Source organism: Heterodontus francisci, chromosome 8 (assembly GCF_036365525.1).
Source record: "Heterodontus francisci isolate sHetFra1 chromosome 8, sHetFra1.hap1, whole genome shotgun sequence".
Lineage (NCBI taxonomy): Eukaryota > Metazoa > Chordata > Chondrichthyes > Heterodontiformes > Heterodontidae > Heterodontus > Heterodontus francisci.
In genome coordinates this window covers 96,312,278-96,337,391 of record NC_090378.1, presented here as the reverse complement: position 1 = coordinate 96,337,391, position 25,114 = coordinate 96,312,278, and the positions used below count along the sequence as shown (strand labels likewise).

General features: G+C 43.5%; 1 protein-coding gene across 4 annotated transcripts in view; it reads right to left on the bottom strand.

Annotated features, from left to right (window-relative positions):
* dnm3a (dynamin 3a) overlaps positions 1 to 25,114 on the bottom strand; it is a 369,313-nt gene that overhangs the window by 18,239 nt on the left and 325,960 nt on the right. For 3 of the 4 annotated variants that reach the window (XM_068037795.1, XM_068037794.1, XM_068037796.1), the window contains one exon: positions 17,336 to 17,489. The exons of the other annotated variant lie outside the window; for it this stretch is intronic. Coding sequence is in view for 2 of the 3 variants with exons in the window: in XM_068037794.1 (XP_067893895.1) it covers positions 17,450 to 17,489 (40 nt within the window). In the remaining variant the exon portion in view is untranslated. Of the gene's footprint in view, positions 1 to 17,335; positions 17,490 to 25,114 lie in introns of those variants that run through there. 4 annotated transcript variants of the gene reach the window in all.

Below are 25,114 nucleotides of genomic sequence, written 5' to 3'. Positions count from 1 at the left end.
CCGCCCCAAAACCCCATCCCCTTCACCAAATCATCTGCTTCATTCACAAAGGTCGTTCCTTCACCGCCATCAGCTGGCACGTTTTAAATCAAGCTTAAAAGCGCAGAACCTGACTCGCTACAATGTACTATTCAGGAAAATTATACATCTAGTCCCTGGCTCCGCTTTAAATATGTCTTAAAAGATCTTTTCGAGGTCTTTTCCTGTTGAATTTTGGCCTGTTTTAAATGCACACATTGAGACTCTGAATTCTGGACGCTTTATAATCCGAGTGCTTATCCCTGGAGCGTGTATCTTGAATCGTTTATTGAAGCTCCGGAATAATAATCGGTTAGTATTTCTACACACGTACAAGAGATGTTAAAAGTTAGTGTCAATTAAAGGAAAGGATCAACATTCCTGGAAGGTGAAGGTGACCATATTGTTCCAATGTGTTGTGACAAGCTATTTCCCGATGTTGTTATTATTCTGCCGCGATGTGTTAACAATAAATCTATCATCTTCTCCATGCCCTCCATCACCAGACCCAGCCCCTTTCCCTTCAACCGGCTCGGACTCACTTTCTACACCCAGGGTTACTCAAAAGTCTGCTGGGCTTTCGTTTTACACGCCAGGGAAACATACTTTTAGCACTGGGTGTGAAAATGCCGCCTACCAGGGTACAAAAGGAGGGATGTAATATCTGCTTGCTTCCCACACGGCGAAACATAGCATAGCAATTGAGAGAAGGCATTGGGGCGCGGAAGCCAGTGAGGGTCCCCTGGGGATCTCGGTCTAAATCAGTGAGGATTGAATCTGCTGGCCGCTGCCTCTCATTCGTACCTTGCTTGGCCTCTTGTATCTGCAGCTCCCTCTTACACTGCTTGAATGGCGATCCCACTGCAGGGGGAACTGAGTCACGTTGCTGCAAGATGTTTGTTCCATCTCTCTCTCTCTCTCACACGCACACACACACAGAGCTTTCTTTCACTGGATCCCAAGCCCCCGCAGTGAAGGTTGCTCGTTCAGATATCCACTGTTCAAGCTGTCACATTCAAACAACCCGGAAACAAAATATAAACACAAACACACCAAGGAGCAGAGGCTCCGAGCAACCGAGCTGAAGAGGTTTTGTTCGCCTCCCAAGCGTTAGTGTGAGCCCTGCTCCGGTTGCCATGCCGCCCGGTGCTGGCACGGCGAACATCAACACTTCTACTGAAAGGTCATCGATGAAAGGTGAACTCTCTGTTTCTCTCTCTCCCGCAGATGCTGCCGGACCTGCTGAGTATTTCCAGCATTCCTGTTTTCTTTTAATTACACAGCAACACCGTCTCATGTTCCAGTTTGATCAAACTGTCCAACAATACAAAGGAGCAAAAGAAACTTCCAATTAGAAACGTGCATGTTAGAACAGAGGAGAATTTCTAATGCAATATTTTAATGTAACAATCTTCGGTGGTTTATGCGTGCAAATCACTTAATTTTAGTGCAAATCTGACATTCTGGTCAGGATTTAAAGGGTTAAATTATGAAGGCAGGGTGCAAAAACTTGGCTTGTACCCCCTTGAGTTTAAAAGGGTGAGAGGTGGTCTGATTGAGTCACCTAAAATGATTTAGGAATTCCCGTAGGGTAGGTACATGCAAATTATTTTCTCTCGTGGGGGGAATGCAGAAGAGAATACAAGCTTAAAATTAGAGCCCGGCTATTTAGATGTGAAACCAGGAAGCACTTTTTCAAGCAAAGGGTAGTGGAAATCTGGAACCTGCTCCCCTAAATGGCCAATTGAAGTTTTCACGACTCAGATTGATAGATTTTAGTTACATAAGGACATTCAAGGGATATGGAATAAGGGCAGGTAAACGGAGTTGTACAGATCAACCATTATCTAATTGAACTGGGGCTGAATGGCCAAGTCCTGCTCTCATGTTTCTCTGTGATAACTTTTAAATGCAAGGATGAACAAATAGAATAAAATACCAAATAAAATCTCTATTTCCCCAGTCTATATTTTACATGAGAGAAGCTCATCACCATTGAAGCTTCCCTACCCAAAAAAGGTAGGGCAGTTTACACCAGTGTTGTTCAACAGAAATCACTGACTAACCACTTAGCAGCAGCAGATATACTTCAACTGAGTCTCAAGGCAGGAGGGGGATTAAAATGGTCTATGAAGATTCTATGAATTTAAACAGGCCAAAATACACCACTCCTATTCCTACTTTTACCATGATTGGTAAAAATATTGGCTGGTGGACCGTGAGTTTTCAAGTTTGGTACTTTGGTGATTTTTGTTCTTCTACAACTGAAGGCATGGACAAGACAACTATAGATCTTGAAGGAACGTTATTAAAGAACAAGAGGTAATGTGGATTCTAGCCAAAAGGTGCCACAAAGGACTGACTTTCTTTTGACATTCCATATTGCAGGACGTAACCCTCAGCTTGTTGCATTTACTCTTCTGGGATGTTTAAATAAGTATTCCCATTGGTTGGCAACTGCTTCCTGCTTGACAATGAAAAACATGTCCAGAGATTGAGATGGTCACATCTATGACTCAACCAGGTCAATCTCAAAATCTTTGCGATTCAATTTTTAACCAACCAAATGAACTGTGGGAGCAGGATGGCAGATGAAAAGGGAAGCTAAAAGATTTTAAACTCCACCAACTTGGTAGCAAAAATTTTAGACTATTACTTAGAAAAGAGTAAAATTTGAGTTAAAGTAAAAATAGGTCAGCGAGCAGAGGGAAGAGAGAAGAAAAGGAAATAGTGACACCAGGGTAAGCAGAATTAGCAATGCTTTTTAAAACTGTTTGTTTTAGTTGTAAAGGGTCATATTACAGTAACAGAGCCAGCCATTATGTCTGAGTAGCTTTATTACTGTTATTTCAGTGTCAGTGCACAAGCTAAAACCTTACCAAGCCTGACAGCCCAGGCAATTTAGTTTTTTGCCTTCTAAGGGTAGTCTTATTTATGATACTTGGAGTCATCGAACTCTTTTTAGAAGCAAGCTGCTCTTATTTATATCTCGTTTTAATAATTTTCATATGATTTTCACACAAACCTATTTTATCCTATCCATAAGGAACTCCTGTGAATTTAATGTATTTAAATCTCTACAAAGTTCAGGCTATTGTTAAATTTAAAACAGGTTTTCATTGCAAAAAAGTTCATCCTGGTGGTTCTTCTGTGGGAAGTGCTGTATAACATTGGAGTAAAAACCTCCAATTGTCAAACTCCTTTCACTGCCAAAAAAACAACAGAAATCCACTGCATTTGACACCCATGAATAGGATTTGCGAAGCTGTGCTGTAAGCTTGTTACTTGGCCAAAATACTGGAACTCCTTATATTACAGACTGCACCAGTTCAAGAAGGCTCACCACCACCTTCTCATGGGAAATTATGGATAGGAAGTAAATGCCAGCCTTGTCAGTAATGCCCAAGGCCCAAGAATGTTTTTTTTTTAAGTATTCTATGAACATCTTTGGCTTCTGTGGCTGGAGCCTTCCGTGATTGTGGTAAAATCAGTTGCAACCATCTCTTTCCGTCATCTGTATTGAACATACAGAACAATGTCCAGAACTAAACCGATTTTTAACCTTCAGCTCCAAAATTAATAAAGCAGCAGCTTTGGAGACACCCCACATTTACTTCTAATGGCAGTCCACCCTCTTACTGTAAGAATTAGACCTAAGACTGGTTGGCATCCTTCCATCTACGAAAGATGATGGACATAAACAATTCATTTACCTGGGGTGTCTTCTCTTGGTGCACCTTTGCTGATGGCTGTAAAGGTCAATCTTCGAGAGGCAAGTTCTGCCACAAGTACTGCACGTGAAGCTGCCAAGTGACGCTATGAGTTAAAAACAGAAAGTGCTGGAAATAGTCAGCAGGTCAGGGAGTATTTGCGGAGAAAGAAGCAGAGTTAACATTTCAGATTGCACTTTCTGATGAAAGGTCACAGACCTGAAACATTGGACTGAATTTTATTAGCTCTTTATGGCATCAGGGGTCGTGGTGGAGTGGCCCGGAATATTCCAGCGGGAGAGGCTCGCCGTGACCCGCGATGCTGGGAATGGCCCGCCCCATGGTTAATGGCGACGGTGGGACCTCAGTGCGGGCAGCAAGCTAGGGATGTACGGCAGTGGCTTATCACACAAAGACTCCATAGGAACTAACACCCCACTTTACAGATGCTAATTGATACTTACCTTGCCTGATTATGATCCGACTGCTTGCCGATCCTCAATTCCGCATTTTACGCTGAACGGGCGGCTGCCACATGCCATCCCGTTCAAGAATGAGAGGAGCCGGCGTGACAGCAGAATAGGCAGCAATAGGAGACAGTGAAGGTAAGATTCTGTACATCGGGGTCTGCACTCTGAATATTAGAAGGGAGGTGGGGAGGATGTTATTACAGGGTGCACATCTCTGCAGGCATCAAGGTAGGTATTGCATACCCCACCTCTGTAAACAGTGGCCGCTCTGCGCCATTGTTTGTTGGTGTGTGTGAAGGATCAATGGCACTCCAGTCACTTGTATGTGGGAAGGATGCTATAAACGGTAGGCGTGTAAAGGTTTCCTGGCTGGTGGGACAATCGATGCAACTGGTAGAATCTTAATGTGGTCATGCTGTTCCACTCTTAGTGGAAGCTAAGACAGGCAATGCCAGGGCACGCCACATTGTTGATCCATGAAAGCACCTGATATACCTGTCAACAACAATGCCTGCCCTGTTAGGAACCTCTGAAAAAGCGAAGGACACAGCTTTATTTGGCACATGGAGATGGGTACGGCTCATCCTAGATTGTCTGATCCGCTTCTCCTGAGGATCCATATGCGCCGCAGACTGAACCAACAGGCAGGTGTAGAACACGCAGAGGTCCCCAGTCATGGGTAGCAGCCCCCAAGGGGAGCTCGCCACTATAGATCGCCACACATCTACAGGTCCTACATGACATACCAGCACATGTCAGAGCACCAGTATCAGAGGCGACTGCAGATGTCAAGAGAGGGATGGTGACACATCTCTGTGCCCTGCTGTACGATGATCAGCAGCCCATGGGATTCAGTGGACATCCTATGCCTGTGGCCCTCATAGTGACAGCAGCCCTTAACCTTTATGCCTATGCATCATTCCAGGGACCCACCGGAGACCTTTGTGGGGTCACACAGACAGCAGTGCATCGCTGCATCAGGGAGGTCACCACCGCCCTGTACCATCACTGATTATGTCTACTTCAGGATGGACCCTGACAGCTAGGTCCAGAGGACCATTGGCTTCTGCACCATCGCTGGGTAATCAATGGTGCAAGGGGCCAAAGATTGCACCCATGTGGCCATTAGGGCTCCTGCCAGTCTACCAGCTGCAGATGGTATTTGATCACCAGATACACTTCATGCAAATCTGTGCCTGCTTCTCAGGCAGCTGCCATGACGCCTTCATCCTGTGCCAGTCCCAGCTGCCCCTGCTGTTCACTGAACTGCCTCAGATGGAGGCGTGGCTTCTTGGAAACAAGGGATACCCCTTAATGACATGACTCCTGACACCACCACTGCCGCAGAAGGGAGATACAACAGCAGACATGGAACTACAAGAGCCACCATTGAGCAGGTGACTGGCATGGATAGATTGGGTGGTGACGTAACAAGAGCTGCAAAGGGCAGCTCCTTTCACTGCTGCTCGCTGTGCTCTGCACAACAATGCACCCAATAGGGGGCATGCCTGGCATGATGAGGAGAGACGTCAGCCGTATTCCTCCTCGGACTATGAGGATGCTGAAGATTTACAACAGGTAGGGGGCATGGGAAGGCGGATGGCACCCAGGCTCCGCTTGCAGGGCGGGCAGCGAGCTAGGGATGTACAGCAGTGGCTTATCAGACAAAGGCTTTCTGCTCCATTGGAACCAACATGAGCTCTGCAAGCCACAGAGCACCCTCGCTCACCTGTTGTGCACCAGTCCGCATCTGCAACATTTTTGTCTAAACCATTAGAGGCAGCAGCAGACTGAGCCATTGTCCATGTCACTGCATCCCTGGAGACACACATGAGTAACGGTGGCATGGCAATGATGTTATTGCATACATTGGCATTCCTGAAAAGCCAATGATGAAAAGGGATGAGACATTAGCGGTAAATGCTGGCACACATCATTCACACAGAAAAAAGGACACACGTTAGTGAAGAATATTTAGTGAAATCTGTATTTACGTTGCAGTGACACCCGTGCATTCCCATTTAGGTCAGTGTGTTTTCTCTAAACGCTTGCGAGTGCCCCTTCTTGGTGCAACCACAGCGCCAGCAGCCAGACTGGAGGAAGGCTGCTGATCTGATTGCCCTTTGACTGTGGATGACTTCCATGGTCGTCCTCTGCGTGCCCCAGGTGGCTGCAGGAATCCTGCGTCAGTGCAGAATTCTCCTCAGCTGTCGCGGCTGCTGGAGCTTGGCTCACAGGCGGAGAGTCGGAGGGGCCTGCGTCCACATTGGGATCACCTTGAGGGGGGACCCCAGATGTGTCACGCCATCTCACCTCCTCCATCTAAGGGCTCCTTGGAACCCCTCTGCTCTCCCAGGAAGGACCAGGGGCAGGGACAGTCTCCATGTTTATTAATATCAATATTAATTGATTCTGGCTCACCAAGAGGGCCACCGCTGCCGCCTCAATGGATGACGCCAGGCACTCATATGCCTTGGACCTGGTAGCTGTCATGGCCTGGATGGACTCCCCTACCATTTGCTCAAAGCTGCGCACGGCCTGTGGCATCTGTGCCTGCTGTTGCCAGCACTTATTCATCAGCTCCAGCATGCTCTATGCTGCTGAAAGCAGAGCATCATCAGTCGCCTGGGGCTCAGCATGGGCCTGGCCACTCACAGCCCTCCAACTATCAGGGGCCTTGGCTGTCTCAGCCTCAGTTAGCTGCCTGGGCGCGTGTGCAGTGCTCTCACCAGCTTGTGACCCAGATTCTAAGGCCGAATGGATACCCACCGAGGTGGCTGTATCCGTGCTGGTGGAAAGTGTGTGGGACGCTACTTCCTCGGAGGCTGGCTCTTCCTCCGAGGTGTGGGAGGTCACTTGCGCAGCCAGGGTCGGCTCCGAACTTTCACCTGGAAGACACAATGGGAGGAGCACATGGTCAGTCTCGATGTACAACATTTCACAATTAGAACAACATAAACATAGACATAGAACATAGAAAATAGGAGCAGGAGTAGGCCATTCGGCCCTTCGAGCCTGCTCCGCCATTCATTATTATCATGGCTGATCGACCAACTTAGTAACCTGTTCCCGCTTTCACCCCATACCCTTTGATCCCTTTAGACCCAAGAGCTATATCTAACTCCTTCTTGAAAACATACAAAGTTTTGGCCCCAACTGCTTTCTGTGGTAGCAAATTCCACAGGCTCACCACTCTCTGGGTGAAGAAATTTCTCCTCATCTCAGTCCTGAAAGGTTTACCTCGTATCCTTAGACTATGACCCCTGGTTCTGAACTCCCCCACCATCGGGAACATCCTTCCTGCATCTATCCCTGTCAAGTCCTGTTAGAATTTTATAGGTTCCTATGAGATCCCCCCCTCACTCTTCTGAACTCCAGCAAATATAATCCTAACCGACTCAATCTCTCCTCATACGTCAGTCCCGCCATCCCAGAATAAACCTTCGCTGCACTCCTATAACAAGAACATCCTTCCTCAGATAAGGAGACAAAACTGCACACAATATTCCAGGTGTGACCTCACCAAGGTCCTATATAATAGCAGCACGACATCCCTGCTCCTGTACTTGAATTCTCTCGCTATGAAGGCCAACATACCATTTGCCTTTTTTACCGCCTGTTGCACCTGCATGCTTACCTTTAGCGACTGGTGTACGAAAACACCCAGGTCTCGCTGCATATTCCCCTCTCTCAGTTTATAGCCGTTCAGATAATAATCTGCCTTCCTGTTTTTGCTACCAAAGTGGATAACTTCACATTTATCCACATTATACTTCATCTGGCATGTATTTGCCCACTCACTCAACTTGTCCAAATCACCCTGAAGCCTCTCTGCATCCTCCTCACAACTCACCCTCCCACCCAGTTTTGTGTCATCTGCAAATTATATTGCATTCAGTTCCCTCATCTAAATAATTAATATATATTGTGAATAGCTGGGGTCCTAGCACCGATCCCTGCGGTACCCCACTGGTCACTGCCTGCCATTCAGAAAAAGACCCATTTATCCCTACTCTTTGTTTCCTGTCTGCCAACCAATTTTCTAGCCATCACAATACACTACCCCCAATCCCATGCGCTTTAATTTTACACGCTAATCTCTTATGTGGGACTTTGTTGAAAGCCTTCTGAAAGTCCAAATAAATCACATCCATGGCTCCCCCTCATCAACCCTACTAGTTACATCCTCGAAGAATTCTAGTAGATTGGGCTAACATGATTTCCCTTTCGTAAATCCATGCTGACTTTGTCCAATTCTACCACTGTTCTCCAAGTGCTCTGCTATAAAATGTTTGATAACGGACTCTAGAATTTTTCCCCACTACCGATGTCAGGCTGACTGGTCTATAATTCCCTGCTTTCTCTCTACCTCCTTTTAAATAGTGGGGTTACATTAGCTACCGTCCAGTCTGTAGGAACTGTTCCAGAGTCTATAGAATTTTGGAAGATAACCACCAATGCATCCACTATTTCTAGGGCCACTTCCTTAAGTACTCTGGGATGCATACCATCAGGCCCTGGGGATTTATCGGCCTTCAATCCCATCAATTTCCTCAACACCATTTCTCTACTAATACTGATTTCCTTCAGTTCCTCTCTCTCACTAAGCCCTGTGTTCCCTAACATTTCTGGTATGATATTTGTGTCCTCCTTTATGAAGACAGAACCAAAGGATGCATTTAGTTGGTCAGCCATTTCTTTGTTCCCCATAATAAATTCCCCTGTTTATGACTGTAAGGGACCTACATTTGTCTTCACCAATCTTTTTCTCTTCACATAACTATAGAAACTTTTACAGTCAGTTTTTATGTTCCCCGCAAGCTTATTCTCGTACTCTATTTTCCCCTTCTTAATCAATCCCTTGGCCCTCCTTTGCTGAATTCTAAACTGCTCCCAATCCTCAGGTCTGTTGTTTTTTTCTGGCGAATTTATATGCCTCTTCCTTGGATCTAATGCTATCTCTAATTTTCCTTGTAAGCCATGGTTTGGCTACCTTCCCCATTTTACTTTTGCACCAGACAGGGATAAACAATTGTTGCAGTTCACCCATGCGCTCTTTAAATGTTTGCCATTGCCTTTCCACCATCATCCCTTTAAGTAACGTTTCCCAATCCATCATAGCTAACTCGCACCACAAACCTTCGTTGTTTCCTTTACTAAGATTCAGGACCCTAGTCTCAGAATCAAGTATGTCACTCTCCATCTTGATGAAGAATTCTATCATATTATGGTCGCTCATCCCCAAGGGGTCTCGCACAACTAGATTTTCAATTATTCCTCTCACATTACACAATACCCAGTCTAGGATAGCCTGTTCTCTAGTTGGTTCCTCAACATATTGGTCCAGGAAACCATCCCGTATACACTCCAAGAATTGGTCCTCTACAGGATTGTGACTAATTTGATTTGCCCAATCTATATGCAGATTAAAGTCACCCATAATTACAGATGTTCCTTTATTGCATGCGTCTCTAATTTCCTGCTTAATGTCATTCCCAACATCACCACTACAGTTTGGGGGTCTATATACAACCCCCACTAATGTTTATTGCCCCTAGTGTTTCGCAGCTCTACCCATACAGATTCCACATCGTCAGAGCTAATATCTTTCCTTACTATTGTGTTAATTTGCTCTTTAACCAGCAATGCAACTCCACCGCCTTTTGCTTTTTGTCTGTCCTTCCTAAATATTGAATACTCCTGGATGTTTATTTCCCATCCCTGGTCACCTTGCAGCCATGTCTCCACATTGTATCACAGAACCGAAATTCCGCATTGATCATTGTTTATATCAATTGGAAGTTTGTTCACCATGGGCCCCGCTATCCAATTGACTAAATGAGCGCAGCAACTGGCTTGCTGATAACTCCAGGGCCTCCTCCTCAGCATCTGTGAGCCTGTTGGATGTCTGCTGGACCTCCACCGGTGCAGGTAGCCTCCCTTGAATTGTGGACCCTCTTTGCCTGGAGGAGCAAGGAGGCACATAGTATGGATGGCATTTCAACAGCACGACACATGTCAAAAGAGGGGTGCTGACCACAAAGGTGGGGGATTCTCAGTGTGCACGACTGAGTGAGTCACTTATGTAGCTCCCATTCTCTGAGCACTGGACAAGGGTAAGCTCTGTCATACATTGCACCATTCATGTCACTTCTTTCCTCCCTGCCCAACCTCCCTTTCTTCGGCATGGCAGGGCACACATGTGCCACTCTGTGTGGGTACACCCAGTTTCATTGGAGCCCTGATGTGCATTGGCACTTACTCTTGCAGTTCTCAGCAGGTCGTTCACCCTTTACCAGCAGCGCACCCAGTCGCGGTGGATGGCTCCTCGGCTACTGACCTCCTCTGCCACCTCCAGTCAGGCTGTCTTGGTCAGGCGCAGGGCCTCTTCCTGCCAGAGGGCCTACCGCCATGCCCGCACAGCCTGGAGGAGAGCGGTCAGGGAGGCATCACTGAACCATGGGGACATCTTGGAACAACCCTCTGGTGCCATGAATGTAAGCTTGTGGTTCCCTTTCAGGATTCCCTCTGTGATGACCAAAAAGCCTAGGTGAATAACCTCACACTCCCTCACATTATACTCCATTTGCCACTTTGTTGCCCATGACTTAGCCTGTCTGTATCTCTTTGCAGGCACCTTGTGTCCTCCTCCCAGTTTACATTCCCACCTTGCTTTGTTTTGTTCGCAAACTTGGATACACTACTCTCTGTCCCTCCATCTAAGTCATCATTATAGATTGAAATAACTGAGGCCCCAGCAATGATCCTTGCGTCACTCCATGAGTTACAGCCTGCCAAACTTGAAAATGCCCCATTTATCCCTACTCTCTGCTTCCTGTCTGTTAACCAATCCTCTATCCATGCTAATATATGAGCATGCTGTGACTCACATATTAATGGCAAACGGAAGGTGAAAGGTGGTGTGTCACACTGAAGACTTATGAGATAGTTGGACCACAGCCAATTTTAACTCCAATTTCAGTTTTGGTTTTTGGCTTTTGGAAACAAGCCAAGAATTGCTAATTGGCCCCAAGCCAGTAAATATTACTAATATTATCTTTGATTCAGGAAGAGCTGGGGTTCACACAAATTTCCCCAACCTTTGTTTTTTTAAGTTGATCAAGCATTGAATGGTAGTCTGGCAGTGTGAATAACTGGTTATATGTTACACTGAAATGTGAATGACTCCTTAGGAAACTCAGCTACAAAGACTCATGGACTGTCTCTCCCATGTCTGTTACTTGTTCTCCTTCACTATAAGCATCAAGAAAACTGTGGTCATGGGACAAGATGTTGCATCTCCACCCTTGCTCCTAATTCGTTTGTTTGTTTGTATGTATGTTCGTATCACACAAATTTAGCATACAGGTACAGCAGGCAATTAGGAAGGCAAATTGCATGTTGGCCTTTATTACAAGTAAGTATAAAAATAGGGCTTTAGGGTGACCACACCTGGAGTACTGTGCGTAGTTTTGGTCTGCATATTTAAGGAAGGATATACTTGCCATGGAGGTGGCACAGTAAAGGTTCATTAGATTGGTTCCAGGGATGAGAAGGTTGTCCTATGATGAGAGGCTGAGTAAATTGGGCCTATACTCTCTGGAGTTTAGAAGAATGCGAGGTGATATCATTGAAACATACAAGATTCTGAAGGGGTTTGACAGGGTAGACACTGAAAGGTTGTTTCCCCTGGCCGGGGAATCTAGAACACATACAGCACAGTTTCAGGATAAGGGGTCAAACTTTCAGGACTGAGAGGTGTGAATCTTTGGAATCCTTTACCCCAAACAGTTGTAGATGCTCTATCGTTGAGTATATTTAAGGCTGAGATAGACAGATTTTTGGTCTCAGGGAATCAAGGGTTATGGAAGATCGGCCATGTTGAATGGTGGAGCAGGCTTGAGGGGCCATGTGGTATACTCATGCTCCTATTTCTTATGTTCTCACAGGCATTGCTTGGTGGACTAGTGCTGCTCCTTGGAATTGTTACAAAAGTGCTTCCATTTTTTAATATTTTATTTTTGAGGACTTGTGTTACAACTGAAAAGATTCCATGGATGTGTTTTTTTTTACCAAGTTCACTGAAAAGACACTTGAGATGTTGTTTGTAAACAACCTGTGCTAGAAATCCTGTGCTTTAAGCTCAACGAACAACAGAAACCTTGGTGACCTAGGGAAGATGTTTACAGAGAAGCCACATGTCAAGGTTTATGGAGGTCAGGAGGTTGACTTTTTGTTTGGGGAGATATTGTTTTCAGTTCATCTGGGGTATGAACTGTTTTGAAAAAGTTGGTGTTTTGCCTGCCAAGGAAAAAGAAACCACCCAGCTCCCCTCTTTCTCTACCTCTTTGAAGAAACCCTGCAGAGATCCAGTGTGGGACAGCTAAAATCCCTGGTGTTGCATTTCTGTTGAGAAGCTGGAAAAATCTGCCAGATTAATTCTCAATGCCACCTGAATAGATCTGCTTTAGAAAAGATCTCAATGACTCGTCTCTGTATAGCCAGACGCCAGACCAAAAAGGACAATTGACTTCCTTCTATATCTCCTCTTATTTCTTCAAGAATTAGCAAGTATTTGGCCAAAGTATTTTTTTTTGTTTGTTTTTGTAACAGACCTCGGCAGAGAAAATTTCTATATTTTTTTTCAGTGTGTGTGTGGGGGGAATTTAAAAAGGGCACTTTCATATTTCAATCTGTGGGTTAATGTTTTGCTTCATTACTGGATAAGTCTTGTTTCATAAGAAACTGATAATTTTGTTGTTTATTAAAGAAACCTGATTGGTGCATTTTATTCTGGGATAAAGAGTAGAGTCTATGGTTGACCATATCGGTAACTGGGTAAACATTTAAATATATGTTGTGACCTGTGGAAAAGTAGAAAAGACAGTGCACTCCTCCCACCTCGGTCATAACAGAATGTAAATACTATAGTTAGTCTCTTGAAATAAATGCGGATCCAGCACTATTACTTGCACTTTGGACAAAGATGTGATTTTTTTTCTCGATTTCAGTCAAGTTGAAAGTCTTATCCTTGAAGAAGGAAAATTAAACACATGACTCCTCTTTTGGCACAGAATTTTGTTAGCTGAGCTGGAACAGTCTCAATACTGTGAAGATACACAGGAAACCATCTTACTTCCTGTACTCTCCTTTGATAGCTGCTTTATAGGGAAATATGGAGCTCCAAAAGTGGAAAAAAGAGAGGAGAAGGCAACAAGGGAAAGATGAAAGTCAAATTCTGTTGTAGGGAACAAGAGGCCTGAAATATTTCGACAATGGAATGCAAGACTGCTTTTATCTGAAGTATAGGGCTATCCTGTTTATGACATAATGTAATAGAAGCCTGCAATGCAAAAAAGTAGAAAACTCACCAAGTTTCGATTATACTGTGAACTGGGAATAGTCTTGGTTGGCATGGTAGTGCAGCACACTAAATGTCAACATACACTGCCACATGTATGTCTGAACTCGTATTGTGAGGTGCCATTCTCTGCAGGATTGCAATGTGGTCTCACCATTTTTTTAAATGAAAGATGCACTTTTAGGGGGTTGATTCTGAAACAGAGGAATGCCTTTACAAAATAAATTCAACTACAGCTGAATACAGCAAGTAAACCTTTGAAGGAAAAAGAGGCCGATTGTTTTAAATCCAAAAGACAGTTTTATGTAGGTTCAAAAATTTTAGTTGTCCTTTCAATTATATTTTTATATATGTAATGATTAGTATACCCCTTAAAACCAACAAAACCAAAGATTAGTTAGGTACTTGCCATCTCCTCTTTATAATTAATCTTCTTAGGAGTCTCCACAACCATTGTATTGGCATTTATATGTTTCCTAAAGAGCACACAGGTTCAAATTTTAAATATTGAGCCATCAACTACCCTCATACATACAGTTTCCAAGGAAACATTACAGTGGCCCTCATACATACAGTTTCCAAGGAAACATTACAGTGGAAGGACTAAGAGTACTCTCCCTCTATTTCTCACTATTAAATAGTAACAAATAATAGGCATCAATTATACATTACCATAAAATAACTTGTTTAAAATGTTATGTTTCCACATAATGCAAATCTGTTAAATCAATAAATGACCCCCATTCCATCTAACATGAAAAGGTTGTAGGAATAGTTCCATATAAGGCCTCCCTGAGACTACTGTAAATGGTTATTCTCCAATGCTCATAGCTCATGAAAAGTAGACAATAAACAATCTTGCTGCTTTTAAAAACGTTAACTGGAATTAGTGGAACCATTACAAATGATCTTCTTCAACAATCTCAACACTGCCCCCCCGCCACCCCCCACAACAGTGTTCCCCCACCTCCCAGTTCAGCTTTTCAAAATGAATATACATACATAATAAACACCTTGAACTGAAAAACAGCATGGACTAATTAGTTAGTGGAAGGGTCCTAGACATCGATGGGGACCCTGCTTTGGAATTTATTTCAGAGTAGTTGCCAAACTATATATAAATGGCTATAAGTTAAAATTGCACAGGCTCTGTTACAAAAATTTTCATTGTGCTTAGATAACACAGATTATGTTATTACAGTAATTTTCTGGTCCAAGTCTGGTGTCATCCTGTCTTGACAATGGAAAGTCTGTTGGTAAGGAAGAACAAGATGTATGCAGCAAGACTGGTGCAACGGAGCAAAGCCCCTGATGTGCAACTACAGATTGAGTACTGAGGGGCTGCTGCAATGTTGGAGGTGTCATCCTTCAGATGAGACACTGGAGGTCCTGTCTGGGGTTCAAATGAATGTTAAAGATCGCATAGTACTATACGAAGAAAAACAGGAAGTTCTCATGGTGTTCTAGTCACCATTCCCCTCTGAAACAACACCAACAAAAGTTATCTTATCGTTATTTGTAGCAAGTGGAATGTAGCTGGTGTAAAATGGATGCCACATTTGCCCATATAAAGGTTACCCCGCTTCAAAAAAGGACTTCACTAAATGAAGAACTTTAACATATTTTGGCATGATATATATGTAGAGTTCATTTTAAACTCACATGTTCTTTTTATTTTTTATTTATTTTTCTTTAGAGATACAGCACTGAAACAGGCCCTTCAGCCCACCGAGTCTGTGCCGACCATCAACCACCCATTTATTCTAATCCTACACTAATCCCATATTCCTACCACATCCCCACCTGTCCCTATATTCTCCTACCATCTACCTATACTAGGGGCAATTTATAATGGCCAATTTACCTATCAACCTGCAAGTCTTTTGGTGGTGGGAGGAAACCGGAGTACCCGGCGAAAACCCACGCAGACGCAGGGAGAACTTGCAAACTCCACACTCCATTCTAATGGCAGAATATGTAGTTTATGAAGAACTGATTTTCATAAAATTCAGGGGAAAATGCTGTTATTTCTTATTACTCTCAATCTAAAAAAGTATAAAATGGCATAATTTTGTTTTAATGGCATTAAGACACTATCTGCCCCACATGATGTTTTGACAATTTGCTTTCCCAAGTACAGTTAATTTGACAGATTCCTGCTTAAACTGTGACAGATGTTCTCATCAACCTTGATAATCAGAGTATGGAGGTAATTTTCTGGGTAAGTGCCAGTGGTGAGAAACATCCACCAGTGTCAATGCACGTTAGAAAATTACATCGAATATACAGTACAGAAATTGGTCATTCATCTCAACTAGTTTGTGCTGATAATACGTCAAATAAATCTCCTTGCATTCCATTTACTTCATCTCAGCTTTTTGGTGGCTGAAGTTTTACACCCTGCCCCAACCCCCAGGAGCAGGCTGGGAAGTGGGGGCAGGGGGGGGCACAAAATCATGTGGGAGGCGGGGGTGAAGGGTGCTGCCGTGCTTGTCATCTACCCACCTCCCTGCTGCTATTTTACCAGTGGCGGGTGAGGAGGCAAACAGCCCGCTCACCCCAGGCCAATTGAGGCCCTTTATGGCCAATTAGTTGGTATCTTACCACCGACGGACGGGTACTTCAGCACCTGACAAGGCCACCCAGTAATACCTGGCGGCCTCCTTGTGGGCTGGGGGTGGGGTAGGCTCTCCTGATCCGGTACTCTGTGGCCCACGGAAGGTCTCCCCAGCAGCATGGACTGCCCCCACTAAAACTACCCCTCCTGCCCTGCTAACCAATCCACCCCCATCTTGGCATGGCCTGGCTGACTGTTCCCGGCAAGGCCTGATCTCCACTTACCTGCTCTCAGGCTGGTATCCAACATGGCTTCTCTCGCTGGGTGCAGTCTCAGCGGTAGTCACTGCTCCGGCTGGCACTGCTGGGACTGAAGAGATGCTAGCCCTCTGATTGGCCAGCAACACAGAGGTGGGACTTCCTATCTCAGAGGGGCGGAAGTCCCGACCGAGGCCGATTAAGGGCCTGGGCCACATAAAATAACAGCGTGGCTTCCAAGCCTGGCGGAGGCGGGCTTGTCCCCGACTTTTCAGCTGTTGGGAGGGGCCATTGCCTTAATGTTGATATACTGGCCAATATATCATGAGCACTATGCCACAATTTTCAGACACGCACTCAAAGAGGCTGAGGTTCCTTGTTGTCAGTGTACATTTGGAATATGTAGGCTGTGTGTGGTCATGTTCTAAACTTTGATGGGTGACACTTACCAGCCATAGCTCAATTGGTAGAACTCTTGTTTCTGAGTCACAAGAATGTAGGTTCAGTCCCATTCCAGGCTTGAGCACAAAACCCTAGGCTGAAACTTCATTGCTGCACTGTTGGAGGTGCTGCCTTTCCTATGTGATATTAAACCGAGGCCCTGTATGGTCTCTCAGGTGGATGTAAACAATCCCATGGACCTATTCCAGAGAAGACCAGGGGAGTTATACCTGATAACCTGAACAATATTTATCTTTCAATCAACATCACTAAAACAGATTGTCTGGACATTATCACATTGCTGTTTGTGGGAGTTTGCTGTGTGCAAATTAGCTGCTGTATTTCCTACATTACAACCGTGACTACACTTCAAAAGTACTTCATTGGCTGTAAAATACTTTGGGACGTCCTGAGGTCATAAAAGGTGTGATATAAATGCAAGTTGTTTTTGGCATACAACAACAAAAATTAAAATGTCAAAACCAAATGCACATTATAATTTAGAATTGAATTGGGTTTATTATCAGCATAAAAGTAACAGATATATACATGGAAAATAGTGCAATTTCATGACATAAAACAAATCAAAAATACAAATACATTATAAACATGTATATAAAGTTAAATTAGTATCTTTACGAAGTAGGTCTTCCAGGAACTGCTGGAGGGGGACGCCTAAACATAATTAAGAAGAAAATAATGGAGATGAGTTGCAAATTAAATGAACATACTAAATATAAAGCAAAAAGACTGCACTCTAGATACCAGCATGTATAATGGGTCAGCTATAAATGAATCTAGGATGTTCTGATTTGTATTTTGTAGAAACTAACCAAAGGAAGACTTCTATCAACAAATCCACTGGTAAAAGAAAAAACATCACATCACTATGGTTCATAAAATGGATGATGCTTCACTTATTCTTTAATGCATTTGAAATTATAATTATTCCAATGAAAAAAATCATCTGCAAAGATGATACAGGTAGAACTAAGTTAGAGGAAGTCCAGTTGAAAACGTCTTGCCTAATTACTAGTTTCCAGGTTTGGTGAAACTAGAATATAGTAAAGTCTAGCAGTATCTGTGGAGAGAGAAACAGAGTTAATGATTCAATTCGATGACCTTCCATCAGAGCTGGAAGAAGCTGGAGATGTCACCCTCTATAAGGACTGAGTCAGGAAAAAAGTCAGGGGGTGGTGATAGGGTAAAAAGCAGGAGTGATTAAATGACAAAAGGGATGATGGTACAAGGAAAAAGGGGGTGTTAGTGAGACAAGGAAAGAAACAAAAGGTGTGTCCAGAGCAATGATCACTCTAAGCTTACGGATGGACAGCTATGCAGCAAACAGGAATGTGCCACAGGGAATAAACAGGTCACACACAAAAGGAAGATTCCCTTTAAGATGCATGCATGTATGGCCATGCATCAATCTTAAAAGAATTGCACAGTGCACCAAGGCGGCCGTACACATGCAAACAGAAGTTACAGGGAACATTGATCCAGAGGAGGTGTAAATAGTTACAGCAGAATAGCAAGGAGGAGGGAAGCATGGCAAAAGTGGCAAACAGCAGAAAGCTCCCATGGCCTGGGAATGTGGTGGAAGGTGGGTAGACTCCAGGGGTGTGGACCACCCTGTTGGCTGTGTATCAATAGGAGGACCCCACCCCAAACCTCCTCCACCTCCAGCAGTTCTGTTGCAGCCATCTTACATTACCAGCAGCTGTTGTCCAATATAAGTGGTAATACTGGTTATGATCTGAAGTTGTTATACTCAAAGTTGAGTCTGGAAGGTTGTAAAGTTCCTAATCTAAAGTGTTATGAAAGTACTTCTATTTTTTATTTTTTTGTGTGAGGGCTCGTGTTTTAAAATTGTGGAAATGGATTCCTTTGGAACACTAACATGATTCCATAGATGCTGGAAGGACTTTGAGATTTGAGCTTTCTGTTTTAAAACAACCCTTACTGGATGTCACATGTCTTAAGCTAAATAAACACCAGGGATATGGTGACTCAGGGGAGTTGCTTACAGAGAAGTGACATGTCAAGATTTATGGTGGATAAGAGTTGATTTCATTTTAGATTGTTTTAAGTCAGTTGGGTTTGCAGCCTGCTGAGTGAAGCAGCCAGCTCATCCTTTCTCTACTTCTCTGAGAATCCAGTGTGTGAGAGCTGAAACCCCTGATGCCACATTTCTCGTGGAAAGCCTGGCAGACTAATCCTCAATGTCATCTGAAGAGAACTGCTCCAAAACGATCCCAGTGGCAGCTGTCTACGTGTATTTGGGATGCCAGTAAACGGACAACTGATATCATTCCATACCTTATCCTTTTCCTTCAAGAAATAACAAGTATTTGGCCAAAGTATTTTTTGTCTTTTTTTTTGTAAAGCGATTTCTGAAAGAAAATCTCTTTTTTTAACCAGTGTGTGTGTGCGTGTTGGGCTAAGTTAGAAGGGAACTTTTATATTTCAAACTGTGTGTTAATGCTTTGCATCTTTACTTAATACATCTTGTTTTATAATAAATTAATACTTTTGTTATTTATTAAAGAAACCCAGTTGGCGAATTTTATTCTGAAATAAAAATAGAGTATTTAATTAGTGGTATCGGTGACTGGGTAAACATTTAAATATATGTTGTGACCTGTGGAAAAGTTGAACTAGAGAAAGACAGTGCATTCCTCCTGCCTTGGTAGTAACATGTAATTGGGGATAACCCAAAGTCAACAATATGCAATTGTAAGGGAGGTAATAATAATTGAAAAGGGGAAAAGGAAAACACCAGGTTTCCTGTGCATTATAGTTTACACTACCGGAATGGCTTTGTCAGTTGCTACGACCTTTCTGGGGAGGGAGGACTTATCCTTGAGTGATTTGAAAAACTCAACCAAGGCTAGGCTAAAGGAATTGGTAGAAAAGTTGGCATTCGAGTTAAAACCAGGGGCTAAGAAAGCAGATATAATTGAGGTATACCATAGCATTTGAAATTGGAAGAAGGAAAAGGCAATCCAGATGATAATGCAGTTGAATTAGCTATAATTCAGTTGCAGATGAAGCAGCTTGAACAGGAAAAAGAATTGGAAGTGAAAAATATTTGAGCTTGAACAGGAAAAAGAAATGAAAAAACTTGAACACAATTTCAAAAGGAAAGTGAAGAGAGGCAGGACAGAGAAAAAGAGAAAGAAAAATTGAAAAAGAGGAAAGGGAGCAAAAAAGGGTATTCGAATTGAAAAAGCTAGAACTAACAAAAAGGGTGGCCTTGACCTTGATGAAAATTCTGGTGAGGAAAGATCTGATTCCAGTCCAGGATCCAGTGGAAAGCTGTTTAAATTTGTTCAAGCCCTCCCAAAGTATGAGGAAAAGGACATAGAGGCATTTTTCATTTCTTTTGAAAAGATAGCCAGACAGATGAAGTGGCTGAAGGAAAGCTGGACAATGCTTATGCAAAGCAGGTTGATGGGCAGAGCTCATGAAGATTATGCCTTGCTTTATGAGGAGGCTTCTGCAGGTTGAGTTTGCAAAAAAGGCAATTCTCACTGCTTATGAGTTAGTCCCTGAAGTTTACAGGCAGAAATTTTGGAATCACCGGAAACAGCCTGGACAGACTTATATAGAATTTGAGAAGGTAAAGCAAATTATCTTTGATCGTTGGATGTGGGCACTAAAGGTAGAGGCCACGTATGAGACCCTTAGGGAAATGATTCTCCTGGAAGAATTTAAAAATTCACTCCCTCCGTTGGTAAGAACCAGAAGGTTTCAACAGCCAGACAGGCAGCTGAGATCGCTGATGATTACGAGCTTGTTTACAAGACCAAACCCTTTTTGGATCACTCCCACAAACCCGAGAAGGATAGAAGGTGGGAGGGTGAAAGGAAAGTATGTAGCCGGGAACAAGAAGGGATAGCTGGGAACGCCCTGAGATTTTCTCCTCAGGCTAGAAAGGAAGATATTGAGTGTGAAAGTGAGGTCTGAAAGCCTAAGTGTTACCATTGCCACAAGGTGGGACACCTTGGTGCAGAATGCTGGAAGTTGTGGGGTAAACCCATGGGACTTATTCGGGTACACAAGGCCAATGCAGAGAAAGGGGCCCTGACTGAGAGTGTAACTGAGCAAGCTGTTGCTCTGACTGCAGCTGTAAGGCCAAGTACGTGAACAAGAAACCTGAGAGTTATAGGGAATTCTTGTCAAAAGGAAAAGTAACTCCTTATCCCTCAAGTGAGGTAGGTAAACCTATAGTTATACTTAGGGATACAGGAGCCACCCAAACTCTTTTGCTGGGGGAAAGGAATAACTTTTTTTTTACCAGAGAGCGCACTGAATGCCAAGGTTTTAGTGAATGGTATATACCCGTACCTTTGTATGGGGTGCATTAGGAGTGTGACCTAATATCTGGAATGGTAACTTTAGGAGTTGTCCATTGTTTGCCTGTAGTTGGAGTTGACCTACTCCTGGGGAATGATTTGGCCGAAGCAAAGGTAGTAGCTTCTCCAGTAGTCATGGAAAGACCAAATGAATTCAAAGAGACAGAGCAGTTGCAGGAAAAGTTTCCAGGGATTTTTCCTTCATATGTAGTGACCCGAGCAATGGCTAAAGAAGTTCCATTGTCGGAGGTCAAATTGGCACCACAGATCGCCAAATATCTGAAACTTTCTTTGGGGATTTGGATAATCCAAAGGAAACGTTCAGTAAGTCTTCTCTGATCATGGCTCAGCAAGCCGATCCAGAGTTAAGTAAAGTGCCACAATTGACTCTAACTGAAGCTGAAGCAAAGGGAATTCCAGAAGGCTATTATATTAAAAATGGGATTCTGATGAGGATGTGGATACCACACAGATGTGCAGATGAAGGCTAGACGGTTGCTCACCAGATAGTGGTACCACCCAAGTATCGCTGGGAAATATTAAGGATAGCCCATGAAATTCCTATAGCGGGACATGTGGGGATCCGTAAAAGCCAATCTTGTATAAGTCGACATTTTTACTGGCCAGGTCTTTTCAAGGACGTGGTGCAGTTTTGTAAAACGTACCATACGTGCCAAATTGTGGGAAAACCACAACCTGCCATAAAACCGGCATCTCTAATGCCCATACCAGTTTTTAGGGAACTAATTAGTAGAGTGTTGGTAGACTGTGTGGGACCTTTACTGAAAACAAAAGCGAGATATCAATATATACTCACTATTATGGATATGGCTACTTGATTCCCAGAGGGCACTTCCTTGGGAATAATTTCTGCTAAGGTAGTGGTAGAGAAGTTAACTCAGTTCTTCACTCAATATGGATTACTGACTTAGAATCAGTCAGATCAATGTTCCAATTTTATGTCTAAAATTTTTCAGGAAGTTATGAGTAATCTGGGTTTAACACGGTTAAAGTCTTTCGCTTACCACTGACACAAGGGGCTTTAGAATGGTACCATCAGACCCTCAAAACAATGCTGGGCATACTGTCATGAATATCCCCACGATTGAGACAAAGGGCTGAAATCTCTTTTGTTTGCCACGAGGGATTCACCTAATAAGTCCTTTTGAATTAGTTTATGGACATGAGGTAGTGGTCCTTTAAAACTAATCAAAGAAAAGTTTTTAGAACAGAGGGACGAATCTTCCGTGTCAGATTATGTATCTGTGTTCTGGAAGCGGCTCATGAGAGCCTGTAAAGTGGTTCAGGAACAACTTAAAGCTTCCCAAACAACTATGAAGAAATGGGCAAACAAGCATGTCAAGACCCGAACATTTCAACCAGGGAACGAGCTGTTAGTATTGCTGCTTTTACTGGGTGAATCGCTGAAAGCACGGTTCAGAGGACCATATAGAGTAGTTACAAGAATTGGAAAAGTAAATTATTTGATTGACTCCCCAGATCGCTGGAAAAAGAATCGGCTGTGTCACATGAATATGTTGAAACAATATCACCGCTGGCAGGTGGATAAGCAAGCAAGCATGTTTGGTAGTAGGGACAGTGAAGGATGAAAGGGATAGTGAGGATGAGTCAGAAGGAGGCCTAGACGATTCTCAATTTGAACCTCCTACTATCTGGTTAGCTAATATTGAATTGTTAGGGAGACTAGACACTATGCTTTCATATTTAGATGTAGAACAAAGAGAAGACCTAACAAGGCTACTCACAGCATTTAAAGGAGTCGGTAGGGATAAACCAGGATGTACAACGTTAGGCATACATGATGTGGATGTAGAAGAATCCTCTCTTATAAAACAGCGTCCTTATCGCTTAAGTCCAGAGAAACAGGCCCAGATGAAAGCAGAAATCCAATATATGTTGGAAAACCACCTAATTGAACCCAGTCAAAGCAGCTGGAGTTCCCCAGTGGTGTTAATACCTAAGCCGGATGGTTCAACTAGATTTTATGTAGACTATAGAAAGGTTAATGCAATAACAAAGATAGACTCCTACCCAATTTCTCGCTTGGAAGACTGTATTGACAGAGTTGGCAGTGCCACATTTCTTACCAAAATAGATTTGTTAAAGGGATACTGGCAAGTTCCTTTAACACCCCGAGCTAAAGAAATATTGGCCTTTGTCACACCAGATGGTCTTTTCCAATGCCGAGTGATGCCATTCGGGCTATAAAATGCCCCAGCAACATTTCAGAGATGAATGAACCAAGTGGTAGCCAGTGTTCCTAACTGTGTTGTTTACCTTGATGATGTGCTGGTAGACAGTGATACTTGGAAAGACTACTTGGAACAACTAGAAGCTCTATTTAGAAAATTACAGTTGGCTGATTAAGTGGTAAACCTTGCTAAAAGTGAATTTGCAAAAGTGTGGGTAATCTACCTAGGGCATATAGTAGGGCAAGGACAAGTGTTATCAAGAACAGCAAAAGTACAAGCATTGATGGAATTCCCTGCCCCTAAAACTAAACGAGAAATCATGAAGTTTTTGGGGATGTGTAGTTTCTACCACAGGTTTGTACCAAATTTTAGCACTACAGCTGCTCCACTGACAGATTTGCTACAAAAAAAAGGAAAGCCAAGATAGTGTGGTCAGGAGAGTGCCAAGCATCCTTTGAGAGGCTGAAAGCCATTTTGATTACTGAACCTGTGTTGGCTCCCCGAAATTTCACTAAGCCCTTCAAGGCAGCCATTGATGCTAGTGACCGGGGGGTTGGTGCACTCCTGTTACAAGACGATGAATCGGGCGTAGAAAGGCCAGTGGGATACTTTCCCAAAAAGCTAAATAGACACCAAAAGAGATATAAACAGTGGAAAAAGAAACCTTGGGCTTACTACCATCTCTTAAACATTTTGAAGTATATATTCTGCCATGACTATTAAGAGACACTGGTATATACTGACCATAACTCTTTGTGGAAAAATTCAAAGACCAGGTTACCAGACTATTTCGATGGAGTTTACTATTGCAGCCCTAACAAAGAACAAAGTAAGAAAAAGAACAGTACAGCACAAGAACAGGCCATTCAGCCCTCCAAGCCTGTGCTGATCTTGATGCCTGCCTAAACTAACACCTTCTGCACTTCCGGGGCCCATATCCCTCTATTCCCTTCCTATTCATGTATTTGTCAAGATGTCTCTTAAACGTCGCTATCGTATCTGCTTCCACCACCTCCCCTGGCAGCAAGTTCCAGGCACTCACCACCCTCTGTGTAAAAAACTTGCCTTGCACATCCCCTCTAAACTTTGCCCCTCGCACCTTAAACCTATGTCCCCTAGTAACTGACTCTTCCACCCTGGGAAAAAGCTTCTGACTATCCACTCTGTCCATGCCGCTCATAACTTTGTAAACCTCTATCATGTCACCCCTCCACCTCCGTCGTTCCAGTGAAAACAATCCAAGTTTTTCCAACCTCTCCTCATAGCTAATGCCCTCCAGACCAGGCAACATCCTGGTAAACCTCCTCTGTACCCTCTCCAAAGCCTCCACGTCCTTCTGGTAGTGTGGCGACCAGAATTGCACGCAATATTCTAAGTGTGGCCTAACTAAGGTTCTGTACAGCTGCAACATGACTTGCCAATTTTTATACTCTATGCCCCGACCGATGAAGGCAAGCATGCCGTATGCCTTCTCGACGACCTTATCCCCCTGCGTTGCCTCTTTCAGTGACCTGTGGACCTGTACGCCCAGATCTCTCTGCCTGTCAATACTTAAAGATTATCCACATTGCGGGGAAAAACAATGCAATTGCTGATGCTTTGCCTAGAATTTAACTTTCCCCTTTGTGTTATCGGAGTACAAAGGTGGTAGAGGGCATAATTGTATTAGTTACAGGGAAAGAGTGAATGGGAAGGAGTGTGTAAATGTGTTTTAAGTTTTTTTCCCCAC